General features: G+C 41.4%; 1 protein-coding gene across 1 annotated transcript in view; it reads right to left on the minus strand.

Moving 5' to 3' along the window:
* Positions 1-11,610, minus strand: part of PPFIA2 (PTPRF interacting protein alpha 2) — a 288,359-nt gene extending 276,749 nt beyond the window's left edge. Inside the window, exons 1-2 of the mRNA XM_054514951.1 lie at positions 11,330-11,610; positions 3,236-3,486 (exon numbers count right to left, since the gene is read on the minus strand). Coding sequence (XP_054370926.1) covers positions 3,236-3,484 — 249 coding nt within the window. The 5' untranslated portion in view covers positions 3,485-3,486; positions 11,330-11,610. The remainder of the gene's footprint in view (positions 1-3,235; positions 3,487-11,329) is intronic.
* Positions 11,611-14,433: the final 2,823 nt, after the last annotated feature.

Here is a 14,433-nt window from a genome sequence, read left to right on the forward strand (position 1 = left end):
TGGCTGCCTACCGCCATTGTAAACCATATATTCTCCCACTTTACTACTGCTACCTAAAAGGTCATGATTTTTTTTATTACCTGCTAGATATAAGGCACTCACCCTTTTACCATGCACTACCATTCCACCTCTGTTACTCTTGTTCTTGTGTATTATAATACTCCCTTAGTTCAAAATTCAACTCAATTTTGTGTCATCTTAAATTTCCACTAGCATACTTCTTCTTATGCTCAAATAAATAAAAGCTTCAAAATACATTAACTACTACTACTCTCCTTCCATCCTGTCAGTCTACTGTAAGTGAAAATTTTTCCTCTCTCTCCTTTATTACTGACCTTATTAATTATTATATTGCTTTTCCTTACACACCTCCCATTATTAGTAATTTAAATGACTTGACTTCAAAAGATATCATTAGGGATACTGTAGTTCCCAATCTAAAAAGTCTGGTACCAAAGAGTCATGTTGAGTTACTTTGTATAAAGATAATTTTGATAAACCCTTGCAATATTTTTAAGTTAGCTTTTTGACATATCATTAGATTTTCCTCCAAAACAAGATTAAAGTCTTCCCTCTTATTTTATTTAGACTAGCTGATCTGTAATTTCCTGCTCACTTTTTCCCCTCCTTCCTCAAACATAGCTGTTCAGTTACAGACAGATGTTCATAAAGTTAAAACTGCCAATCTAATGAAAATAAAATTTATTTCAATGATAGAACTTAGCATGATGACTATATTTCTGTAACTCAGATTTGAAAGACATGGTTAATTGTACATTGTTCTGTTGCAGTGCAGACCAGTATAAAAACTTAAAGACATTTACAGTCATTGGCTGCAGCCCTAACAGCTATAACAGCATTAACTAATAACACAAGCTTCCTATTTAATGTTATTTATGATTTCCTATTTCCCATCAGACAAGATTTTTCAATGGCTGAGTTTTCATGCAAGCTCTTTTTGTGCTGGTTCTATTTATTACAAGTGTAATGATTTTTCCAGAACGTATTTTTCACAATAAGCAAAAACAGTGTCCTAACAAAAATGCTTTGGAATACAACGGTGTCAATACACAGTTTCTACTCATAAAGCACTATGTAAATACTAAGAAATAACTGAATTTTGAAAACCACTCGAGGGATCAAGAACTAAAAGAATAAATTCTGATAACGCAAGACTCATTAGATGCCCCAACTACATGATAATTATCACATAGATGTTGTATATTTATATATTCTCTTCCTAAACTGAATAAAGAGAGAATTCTTCCTCTCCACTAGGTAAGAAGTCCTAGGTAATACATTGTTAGAAGGCTGCAACAGGCAGTTAGCAAGGCAAGCTTGCCATTCATAAAACAATAAACCAAAAAACTGTGAAAGTACTATATAGAATATCTCAAGTCCATAATTGAAACTAAATAGTATGGCAGTGATATGAAAATTACATCCTTGAAAGACTCTATTACTCAAATGTTATATTACTAAGCCAGTGTTCTGTACTTTTAAGAATTTAATCACTTACATGAAGATCTAGATAACATATTTGATGGACATAAAACCTGATTCTGCTTTAAGGTGTAATCAGTGTGTCACACAGTTTCTCATATGGGAAACCTACATCTCTCTTAGATGTAAGGATGAATGCTACCTGAAACACATTCCTAATGGTCCATGGTAGACCAAAGCATTCACCTGACAAATCTATTGCTTTTAGCAGGTGTACAGCTATCATTCAAAACTATCTAACAAAATATAATTTTAATCTTTATTTCTTACTAGAAGAAATAAAGAATAAAATACTATTGTGATCCATTTCCTTAGAATTTATTTCTTTTTGGCTCTGTATGGCATTTATAATGACTATTATTTTCCTTAGCTAGTCTCCAGTATTTTAGCAGGAGTTCTGCATATGCAAGACTTATTAGGGCTTAGACACCTGCTAGTGCCCAGCAAAAATACCTCACTATGGGCTCAGTGGAGAGTGCTTCAGCACACTGAAAGGGATGTGTTAACAGATGCTGAGTGTCCTCTCTTCTCTGGATTTCCAGCAGTAAATCTTTGAATAAAGGATTTATACTGTCTTTCACTTACTCTTTTCTACTCTTTTATGTAGAGATACCTGTAAAAAGAAGCTCAACTGCCCACAAATAAAGAGAAAAAAAAGAAAAAAAAAAACAACGTTGATTTTACAGTTTATCAAGATCATTGCTACTACTTTTTGTTTGTCCCAAAACAGCTGCAGGCATTCTTATTGTCTGGAACTCTATCTCTCTTCTCTTTCTCTTTTCTCTCTCTCTGTCTCTCTCTCTCTCTCTCTCTCATTTTGTCCTATCCCAAGATATTTCAAAAACCTACTGAGGTTAGCACTTGAATAGGGAACTTCTTTTCCCTATTCCAGAGGGTGCCACTCTCCTCTTCTACCCTTAAAAATTTTTGTACTTATTTCATTCATCCTTATTGCCTCTTTATTCCAACCACACACTTCCTAATTCCTCCCTAGGCCCTCATGGTCACATTCTCTAATACATGACAGCTGAGAGACACAAAGAAAACAACACGGAGTAAATCTGAATATTGAATCATGGTATCTTTCTAACCTCTGGCCACATACGCAGACTGAAGTAAAATCTTTCTTTGCTTTTAATTCTAGTATATTAAAAACAATTACATTGACACATATTATTGACATATATCACACTAGTATTTTAACTGAAGACATTCAGTTTTGAAGTTCCTAAAAAAGACTAGGGTAACTTCAGATAATGAGATTTATATAAATATTTAAACTTAATTGAATTAATATATTAAGGTATCAGTTATTTTTTTGGGGTTGTGTCGTACCTTATTTAACTACATTAGTTAGTTTTATTGTTTATTAGAAGTCTCTAGAAAACATTCTCATTCTTCTTTCTTTATTTCTACCTCTAGATCTTTTATTTAAATGATCCCTCACCTGTTGTAAATGCTAGAGCAACAGCCAAAAGAACCAGTAGCTACAGGCATTCATCTTGCTCTCCTTCAAGTCAACAGCATTACTCCTACTCTTAAATATGAAAAAAGGTCCCATAGAGGTCAAACCAGGTTATATTAATTCAATAGGAGTTCTGCAGCTGACATCAATGGGAGCAAAATTTGGACCTCAAGTAATGCATACTGATTATGATTAAAGTAATTGGTGTTAACTCAAAAATTAGTGAACCTAAGCAAAAAAAAGAAAGAATCTTTGTTAACAACATACCTGAGGCAGTGCTGAGTTCAGCTGTCGCTGGAGGGAATCTCTGTCGTAGATGACATCCTGTAGGCGTTGCTGTGCAAGTGACAAGCTTTCCTGTGTCTCCCGAAGGGTATCCAGGAGACGGTCCCTTTCATCCAGCATGTTCACCATCAGCTGCTCAAAATGAGAATCCGAGTCCGAGCCACTGCTTTGGGACCCCCGTTGACTCATCGGGGTGTCCTCGTTTATCGTTGGCATCACTTCACACATCATTTCTTTAAAACAAACACAAATCAAGGAACAGCTCTTCAGTAGCGAAAACATTTCAGGATGTTTCATAAGAGGAATAATAAACTCTGTCACATGGACACAGTTAGTAGATTATTGCATTGTTCCCACTTTTAAACTTGCATGCAATGTTAATCAGATGATCAATAGAGAGGGATTAAATACAGTGACTAATTCCATAGAGCAAAGACTTTGAATGCGCTTCCCAAAACTAAGGAAGACTGACTGGAAGGAGATGGAGGGTTACAGAATATTTAAACTAATAGTTTTGGAAATAACACTCTCTTAAAATAACAGAAAATACTTCCTCTGCAATTGTAGTCTCCCTTATTGTTGCTTTTCTCCCTTCTCTTACTTAATTTCATTGTTGAATTGTTGGTATTGATGTCAATAGCTGCCACTAATTGCCAGATTTTGTCTTCCTCTAGGCAATTCTACAGTACAGCTCAGGCTAACCATTGATCCAGTATCATGCTGCCTTAACAATGCCAGGTTAATCTATTTTTCTATCTAGTTATTCCCATCCTCAGGGGAAGTTATTCTCCAGTGAGCTTGTTCAGTAAGAGGTCAAGAACTAGAAACTCTGCTAATTACATCCCTATGATATCTTGTGCAAATTGAATTACCAGGAACAGAATCACTGTTGTTTGTTTCTTAAATCTGTCCTGAGCAGAGCAATAACATCACCTAGTCCCATACTTCAGCTCCAAAGCTTTTTACGTAAATCTCAAACCCCCCTTCATGTACAGTGAGAAGCTTTAGGAATCTTTAGGAGAGCTTGCTGATGTTGACTGCTTTGTCCACTGTCCCCAGGGACCTTGGGATGTGGGATGCCAGCCAGGGGAGCCTGTCTTGCCTCCAGGAACCTCTCACAACATCGTGTAAGTACAGTGCACTCAGCAAGGGGCCGTCACCAGTCTCCACTCAGCTCCCACCTGTGGCTAACCAGTTTGGGATAGGTCATGTTCACAGTGAGCAAAGGGATAAGTAAAAAAATTCCAAGGCCATCTGCCACTTGCTCAGTTCAATGATAACTTTTCGGCATGCACCAGGTGGCCAGAGACCATGGTCTCTGCATGCCCATTCTCCAAGATCAAAGTTAACAATATGGATTGTCACTGAATCCTTTCTGCCTCACAATCATCAACATCTCATGGGTCACACTTCTTGTCCCAGGGGATTCTCATCGGTGAAGCTTCATCATTCAAGAAATTACTTCCAATGTGCTACACATGGTTTCTGGTGTGAAGGGCACAGCATTTGCTACCCCTGCACACAGGCTGCGGCAGAGTGAGAGTGGTACAATTTTGCGGGAATGCTGCTCAGTGTGTGAGAACAGGTAGGGAAAGCTCTGTGTGGAGAGCTGTTGCTGCCTCAGCACCTTGCATTCACACTAGATAGGAAATCTCTTAAAGTCGTTATGTGGATGTGGGAAGCCATATATGTAAGTGGTTGTGGGGTTATAAGGGAATCCATGAATGCTCATGGCACTATTATCACATCTTGTCCCTCTCAGCTGTTGCATTCAGGGAAGGCAGGGGGCCATGCATTGTTCTTATTTTGAATCCCTGGACTGCATTGTTCTGACAGCACAAGTAACAAACTTGGGCTATGACTAAGACAGCAGAGAAGGCAGCGAATGGGTGGGCAGTTCCTGGTGTAGGCAGTTGCTATTTGGAAGTTTTCTCCCACAGCTCACAGCCCCAGGAGAATCTTTAAAAGTACAGCAGTTCTTGCAGTCAGCCTGGTGATGTACATCGCTTTCTGGGAGTTCGGAGATCACTGCCATTATTCCATTGGAACCACTTGCATCCTCTCCCTCCCCCGAGAGTGAAGAGAAATACAGCACAGCAGTCTGTTAACCTGAGCCACATAGAAAGGCTGGTAGAGTATGATAGAAACGGACATTTGGACTCCTGTAAGAGCAAGGAGCAGGAGATATGGGAGGGAATCCTGGATCATGACCTCACACAGATTGTTTGTGGGGGTCCATGAGGACCCCAAACAACTTGGAAGGAAACCTGGCTTCTCAAAGTGTCTCTGGGTCACCAAGACACAAAAAAGTAACAAAATCTCAAGCAACTGCAGGTTTGCTGTGGGGCTTCCAAAGAAAATTTTTTACAGCCTTTCATGAAAGACCTATTATGCCACGCTGTTCGATTTACTATAACTTGTGTCTTCTTGCCTTTAGAAAAGCATTTTTGTTTTCCTTTTTTAAAACTTTCTTGGCATTTATCACTCTTATATGTGCCAACACATGGGATGCTTTCAATGTCCTGAGGCAGCCACCATTTAACACTGTTCCCAAGCATGTGCTGAAGAATAGAGCTACTTCCCCAGGACTTTATTACACCTTTTACAAATTTCCTGCTTGACAGCAGGAAGGAATCAAAACACTGAGATTATTTGAAGAATTTTTAAATGAAGAAAAAAAAAAAGGAAAGAAGGCTTATCAAGAGAGACTGCAACAAAAGCTAGGGCAGGTTAAAGCAGAGGAAGAACTTCACAGGAACAGAGGAGGAGTGTCAGCAAACAGACTGATCACAGCCTAGTAGTATAAGATTGGAAGCTGAGGACAAATAGAAGGGCACATATGCATTTGGATCTTTATACAGGAAATGAAATATGTCACAGAGCTATAAGAGTTCTTGACATTTCCTGATGGTGTGTGCATGTGTGTGTGCAACCTTTGACTAACCACAGGATGATGTGGTTCACACACAGGGTCAGGAGATTTAAATGTAAGAGTCAGCTCCCAGCTTAGTTATCCCTGAAAGGAATTTAGTTTGCATACACATACAGATGTGTTGTCTTGGTCATCTATGTCCTTCTGGTGTATGTAAATTAAATTCCTTTCAGGGAATCAGACAGAAACAACTGAGGGATTCATGCTAAAACATAACATAAAAATAGTACTGGTATGATCAGTTTGGTCTGATCGCTAATGTGGTGATATCCTGAGTAACCTGAATTATATTTTTAAAATTTCCAGTGGGGAAAGAGGGCCATTTCTGATTTTCCTTCTATGTAATTTGAATTTTAAACCTAAATTTGATGATTAAAAACCTCCATCACCCCAACAATTTTTAGTCTGGTTTCATAATATAATCAGCTGAAATATTTCATACAATGAAATTAGAAGGAATCACTCTATCTACCTACTCTTCCCCACTTATCACAGATCATAAATCTGTGTTAAGATCAAGTATATTTTATACAGGAAGAATTTCAATCATTAAACACTGAAAGTGATCTCTCTAATAAATTAACCAGAATAAGCCATTCTTTTTGCAAAAAATATATTCCTTTTTCAGTTGTATTTATAGGGAAGACCCAGCCACATTCAATGCTACCATTCTAAAAGGCTCAAAATAAGGCTGTGGGCAGGCCCACTTCTATTACTCTTCAGAACTACCTGCCACACATACTTTTGCAGCTGATCTCTGCATTTACATAACTTTTGAAAAAACTCAGATATCTTTCCCTATATATGCACAGGACAGCTGCATCCTGGACTTAATGATATATGTACAGATCCATGCATACATAGCAGGTATTTGTCTCAGGTACTCAGTTCTTACTAAACATGTAGATATCAATTCCACTCAGAATTGAACTGAAGATTAATAAAGGACTGCCATTAAGCTTCCTTTTTGTTCTCCATTCTTACTGCTCCAAAAACTGGCTAGGCTCAGAGAACTTGATTTTCTAAACCATAGCTGCTAGATAGACCAAGCACATCCAACTGACATCTGGATAGTCCATGTTTTCTAACTGTGTTTATCAGCTTGTCATATGATTGATGGAATATAATCATATGCTCAGGAATGCCCCCAAAAATCAAAGACTGGAATGAAGACTCCCAGCCCTCCAGTCTCTGGAATTGGTTTTGTATAGTTTAATAGGCTGTTAGTTTCTCATTCAACTCTGAATGCACATTGAAAATCAGATGCATAAACATCTTCGAGTCTGTGCATATATTTTAATCTCTCCACTTGGTCTGCACATGCCAGCTCCTATGTTCAGATATTCATTATCCCAGCATAGTATCCCTTTCCCTAATCTATACATCCCTACCAACTCCCACAAGGCAATTGCAGTTACATTTCTTTGATGAGTCCTGCTAGTGAAAAAGAATTCAGAGCTGACAGTGACAAAAAAGGGAGAATAAGCAAAGACAATTAACAATGTACATGAAGCATTAGAATTCTATCTCTGAAGTTTAAAACGGAAACCTTGAATTGCATTGTCACAACTCTAAATTGCAAACTAACCACTCTTAAAAGTTTCAGGTAATGTGACAAAATCTAAATGTGACAAAATTGGACTGCATAAATATCTGTCTTAAATTTCTGAAAATTACAGTTAACACTGAACTTTCTTTTATTTTCCAAACCTGCAGTGAACAGACTCATCTTGTTTTGCACTTGGCCCAGCACTGAGCAAGTTTTGCACTTGTGCAGGATGACTTCCAAAGGTCTTTCCACATGGAGTAATTCCATGGCATAGAACTCAAACAAATCAACCACCAAACAAATCCAAGAACCCAAAACCACAGACTTTGCTTCTTTTCAAAGGAATGATGAATGATGTTGAATTGAGTAAACTCATGTATCTGTACCCAGCCATAAGGAGGCACCTTTGCAGAGACTGAGTAAATTCCCACTGAAGGATTTTACTAAGGATTTCTTTACCAAGACTTGATAACTCAAATCCTACTTGGTTATACCAGTGGTGCCTAACCATGCATCTGGCAAGCTACTGCAGGTCATTGTGCCACCAGAGAACTGCAGGCTTTTGCCCCAGAAAACAGCAGAGAAGAAGCTGGGGGGGAAATGGAAGTAGAAGGTGGGCAGGTAATTAAGACCTGAATTGACCAATTGGTCATCAGGAGAAAGTGAGGTATAGGCCAGGTAACTACAGCAACCCACTAGGGAGTGGACAGCCACCTTGCTCTCTCAGGATATGAGAGAATCACTGAATACTCAGGGTTGCAAGGAACCTCTGGAGATCATCTACTCCAACCTGAAGGCATGTTAAGTGGAACACAGGCAGCGAGGAATGATCACTGAGGGAGCTGGAATTTCTTTCCAGTGGGTGTTAAGAACTGCAAGTGGTGGATTAAACATCTCTGTCCCATATTTTCAAGACCACAGAAGTCCATGATAATGGAATATCCTCTCCTGTACATCATTCTGTGCAACACTTCCCATGCGGCAAGGATTGCAAAGAAGAGGAAGGAGAGGAGAGAAAGGAATAAACAAGGTGGCATATTCTTCAACTGAAAGAGCTGACATTAATAGCTGAATGGGCACTATATACCTCTTCATTCAAAAGAAAAGAAGGAAAGCTTGTGTTCTTTGCCAGAAAAAGGCTGACTTGCCCTGTAGTAATACAATTTAACTAAAGTTATGCTTGACTGATCTATGCCAACAAAAGTAAGATTTTTCAAATGTTTTTCTCTTTCTTTAAATAGAAAAATAAAAGCTCCATTGATACTGAGCTTACTACTTCTATAGTACAAAGTTTATCACTTTACCCAGTATCCTGAATGTAAGTAAAGCAATCCCTCAATGAAAGATGCATTGAGTCACCAGCATTTTACTGTTAATATATAATCATTGTTCCTTAGATCCATCCTGAGCCATGAAGCAGATATTACAATTCCCTTGGGCAGGGTGCCCCTACAGCATCCAAAACTTGCAAGGACTGCAACATACAGTGAACTTGTGTAGCACCTGCAACTATCCAAACCCCTGGAGAGGTTCTGAAGGGGGAGCAGAATACTGGCAAATTCCTGCTTCCCTTGAAATCCATGTAGCACATAAACACTCCCTAGAAATAGACTTTTAGGTAATGTAATAACTTTAGAACTCTTCTAAAAACAAAACCTAGACTCTTATTTAGTAGTAGTTCTGGACCTGAGTGCTCAGGCATCACAGCCATACCCAATGGCAGCTTGAGAAGCAGGACACTGAAGCTCTCAAAACACATTATCTTTCCTGTCCATCGTGTATCTACTGCACCATCTACTACAAAGCCTTTTCCAGGTTGACTGGTTCCTAGTTCAGTGTTTTCTCCAGTTATTTCAATGGAATCAAACACAGCAAATACTCAAATTCATGGAAATTCTTCATAGACTTCAATGACTTTGGATCAGTACAGATGGTTGAAAAAGTCACTAACATAGACAAGCCATCAATCTTCTGTCATTTTACTCCCTCCAAACAAAGGCATAAAGATCACAAATGCCTGTTTTGTGATACCAGGGAGCATGATGGATGTTATGTGACCACTGCCTACTGTATTACCAGAAATCATGAACAGGTTTCCCCTCTAAACACACGACACCCAACTGGCAAAAAGTAATCTGTCTTACTAGAGGGAGAAAGAATGTGGTTCACTGTGATTAAGATTTTTCAGGCTGTATGCAAAAATGTCATAGCAAATCTATAGCATTAGCTGCATTATGTCTCCATCAAGAGTGAACTCTGTATTAGCTCAATTAGGAATTCTGCAGCTCAGTTTAAACAACCAGACAAGGGGAATGGACAAAAATTCCAGCACAGAGCACAGGATATGGCCATCCTTGGTTAAGAGTTATATAAAGCTTCTTTTCGGGAGGGACTCCATTAACAAATTAATTGATAGCAACTCTCTTATATTAACTTCTCTCTGATTATGATCATGTATGGACCAGGTGTCAAAGTATGTCCTCAATACTGACTTTCTCTAAAACTACTTGAAAATTTCTGTGGTATGTATCCTATAGAGGTGGAAAATGAAAAAGTTGTCTTCCTTCTTCTAACTGGACCCCACCCTATTTGCCATTTTCTGTTATCTCAATTGTCCAAGAGTCTTAGAATTATTTATTCAAGTGAATATTGTAACAAACACCTCTGCAATCTCATTTAGCCTGGAAATTATTTACCAGATGGAGTTCTTTCACTTGGGAAGCTCTGGGAATAAGAAGACACAAAGCTACTTGGCTTCTGCCTGACAAAGGCTCTTAGACAAGCATTCATTTTGCTCACCTTGAAGGCCACCACCTTAGATGTGAATCTAATTTTAGCCCCTCACCTTTCTATCCATAACTGGCTTTAAAAGCTTGTTTTCTGCTTGCTCTTGTGTTTGATATGCACACCACAGCTGAGGAGTCATTTCAAGTTACTTATAATTTTGCTGCAGGAAAAAGAAGTAGAAATCTACCTACCATACATTCTAGCCTGTCCACAGTGACATCAGCTTGAAAACTCATTTCATTGGATCGTTCTGGGTATTTTGCATTTACAAGCTATTTTTTCCAAATCGTTAAATAGATATAGTGACTGATAAAACCAGATCTTACTGCAATTATGTCTCTTCAGATGTCCTCAGCAGGATCGCTCTTAGGCAGCACAGTGTAATTCCAATAAGGAAAATCCTTCCTATTGTCTGAGTTGCATTACATGCATATTCCTCCTCCTAGTTAACTCCTTACCTGCCAGCCTCCACTAAACTATGATATCACCTTTAACAGAAGCATCCTGCACTCCTTCCACACAGGAGGGGTGATCCGCACAGTACCTTAGAAAAAGGACTCATTCCAACTATCTGTTCTTTATGTCATCCCTCTCACCTCCTACCTCCCTTAACCACAACCAAACAAAATAAGTTGATTTCACATTTTTCAGTCTGAAATCCCCCAACTCCCATTACAGAAATGCATTTAAATACCACACAAGTGCTACAGCAAGAGGCAGACAGCTAGATTTTGCATTTGCATCTCATCCCCTGAGGATATCGGAGCTAAGGAAGGAATATCTAACTCAGAAATAGAAGGTTCAGTACCTAGTATCTTTTATTTCGGCGTCTGCTATTTCACTTGATCAATAACAACCGCAGTCTCCACCGGCTTCGAGCGGGGACTCACACAGCCGAGCACTCCTGGACCATCTTCCTAGAAATGGTGACACAGGCGTTGCTCCGAGGAACCCCAAGCCCCCGCACCCGTCCTCCGGCAAGTCTCGCTGCTTGGCACCTCAACATTTTCTTCGGTCACTTCGTCAGCAGCCAAGAGGAGAAGCATCCATGGGAAAAATGGCATATTACAAATTTTGCTTTGGGAAGCAGAGCTCGGTTCAGACCATTGTCGGGAGGAGGAGGGGGGGGAGCGGCTCTTAAAGCTCCAGCAGCCCCTTTCGAGCAACAGCATCTTTGCAGCTGGAGGCAAACCATCACAGGGGGAGGGGGCAGGGCGAAAGCATCTCTCTTTTATTTATTATCTTTTGCTAAACTTAACTGAGCGGTATCTGGCTTCCCCGGCTCTTCGATACCTCCCAGGCTAATTATGCCTCTGTGCGTGACTTAAGTCCACACGCACGCACGACTGCCTGCATGATCAAAAAGCAAACGCGCTTTTCTGCTTTACAGAGAGAAATCCTCTGCCCAGGGCTTGTCGCTGCCCGGCTGGCACCGTGCAAAGAGCCGTGCGGAGCGGGAGCCGGGAGCGGGGAGCGGGAGAGCCCCGGGCAGGGGTCACCCACGGCACGTGGCCGCGCCCCGGGCACCGCTGCCAGCCCCGCGTCGCCCGGGGACGGCAGCGACACTGGCACGGCAGCGCTACGCTACTACACCCTGTAATTCAAGGAGCTCAGGCAAACGCCACGACATCTCTTCTAACCGTAGAGCGTAATAAAGCGTATCATCTGCGGTAATCCGACCGTGAGAAAGCAGGGATAAAACCTGCCATGATCTCAATAGCCCGGGCGTGTAATTATTATCAGACACTGGGGAACGCCCGGCGCGGCAGGAGCCCTGTGCCGGGTCGCAGCCCCGTGCCGGGTCCGGAGGGCGGGGGTGTAGGTGGAGGCGGAGGGAGCGGCGCGGCAGTGCCGGGCTGGGCTGGGCTGGGCTGCGCTGGGCGCGCTCCTCGGCGCGGGGACTTCCCCTGGAGCCGCTGCAGTGGTTTTCACCAGTCCTTAAATAAATTCTGAAGTAATCGCGTCTGCCTCCTCTGCCTCACGCACGCGGCTCCCCAGATGCTGCTGCCGCTGCTTCGCGGCTCGCTCGGCGTTAATTCCCTCGCGCCCACTCCTAAGGAAAAAGAAAAAAGAAAATAAAAAGGGGACACCAGGGCGTGACCTGGATGTTCAGCGGCGCTGCCTCCAGCCCGTACAATTCCCCTGCCCACGGCCGTGCGGCCCCCGGGCGGCTCGGAGGGGCTGGAGGGGCTGCAGCATCCGAGCCCCCCGGGAGCTGCCGCCGCCTCCGGGGCTCCCCCGCGCCTCCCCGCACAGCCCCGCAGCGCCGGCACAGGCGGCCCGAGGCGGGCGGGAAAAGAGGGCTGGAGAGGTGGGACAATGGTGAGTGTCCGTGGAACCGGGCGTTGTGAATGAATGAACGAGTACCAGCCGCCGTTTTCAGAGCCGGCTTGAGGATATTTGTTCAGCCCGGTTTGAGGATGTGCAGGTATCAACTACTCAAACTTTGTTCTTGCAAAAAATATTTCAGTATTTGTTTGCATTTCTTGTGCGTAGAAGAAGAATTTCATCCATGAAGGATTGACTGTGTTGCTTCAAAAGCCCGAAGTCTCTTCATGTGCTGTGGGAATGTGCTGGAGAGAGGAGGGAGCCACAGCCAGCACCATGCTGAGACTCAGTGATGCTTGCTGCTGAACTGGCCGCACAGGAAGTGTGACACCATATTGAAAAAGAAAATATAAATGGAAATATAAATGCACAGAGGATGCACTGTAAGGAAAATAGCTGAGAAGAGTTGTCAACATGGACATTTCAAATCCAAGTGCAAAGAAATTATTGATGCCATGCCAGAGTGTGTTGCCAGAGCTTTTAGTGCAATGCATAGGTGAAAAGAGAAAAAAATAAGATAGCTCTTCCTCTCGCCTGTGCCACTATTCCACGTGGCTTTTTGTCATTTTACTTGGTCATTTCAGATCATTATCTTGACTTAATTATCAGCATACAAACCATTAGAGCAGTTGCCTGATAATCCCACTGTAGCTGAGGGCAAGAGCTGTCATCTCTGAGATTCTTCTACTGCATGACTGAGCAGTCTCACAAATCTGAGCTTTGAGTTAGGCAAGTAAGGAAAAAGTAAGAGACTCAAAAACCAATCATTGCGAGCAGTCATTCTCAGGAGGTACAACCCAGGCTGGCTGGCATGAACTGACTCAAAGGACATATCTGATGGGATTTTTTACATTATTTGTTTAAGGGTTTTCTTCCCGTTTCTTTGAAATGAAAGATCAGGGTTTGCAGCTTCAAACTTTCTAGAACTCACCACTCATGGAAACCCAGAGCACCGGGAATATTTCTCTGTCTGCTCTGAGGTGCCCTGACCCCCAGGGGAGCACTGACTTTGACCCTCATTCATGGAATAAGTTTCCTAGACTTCAAGGTAGACTAGAATTCACAAAAGTGTAAAATAGATTATAGAGAGTAGTGTAGGTGTGTCACTTGGTGAGAAATTTAGGTTTTGGGATTTTAGTATGTTGTGGATGGAAGCAAGATGGAGGGCACAGGGTGTCGTCCTGGGTTTCTTCTTCATGCTTCTTCTTCTTTCTTCTTCATGGGTTTGGGTGGCATTTTGTGATTGGGCAGAAAATTCTGCATTGCGGGCTCTGTGGGATCAGTTATTGGGTTAAAAGGGAAAATAATCTAGGTGTCAGTTCTTAATTGGATAGTTTAGTCTTAAAAGACCTTGTAACAGAAGATTGTTGGCCATTTTGTGCCTTCTAATGAAAAGCTGCCGAACTCACAGTAGTGAGACTGTTTTACTGATAAGAAATATTAAACACCTGAGTCTGAACATGAACTACTGTTTCAAGTGCTTTCTATCCAGATCCAAGGAAACCAATGACCACTGTTACTTTTTATAACACATCTGTATGCATGGTAGCATCACTCTTTTCTAAATATTGATAAAGACGAATG

Source organism: Molothrus ater, chromosome 5 (assembly GCF_012460135.2).
Source record: "Molothrus ater isolate BHLD 08-10-18 breed brown headed cowbird chromosome 5, BPBGC_Mater_1.1, whole genome shotgun sequence".
Taxonomy (NCBI): Eukaryota; Metazoa; Chordata; class Aves; order Passeriformes; family Icteridae; genus Molothrus; species Molothrus ater.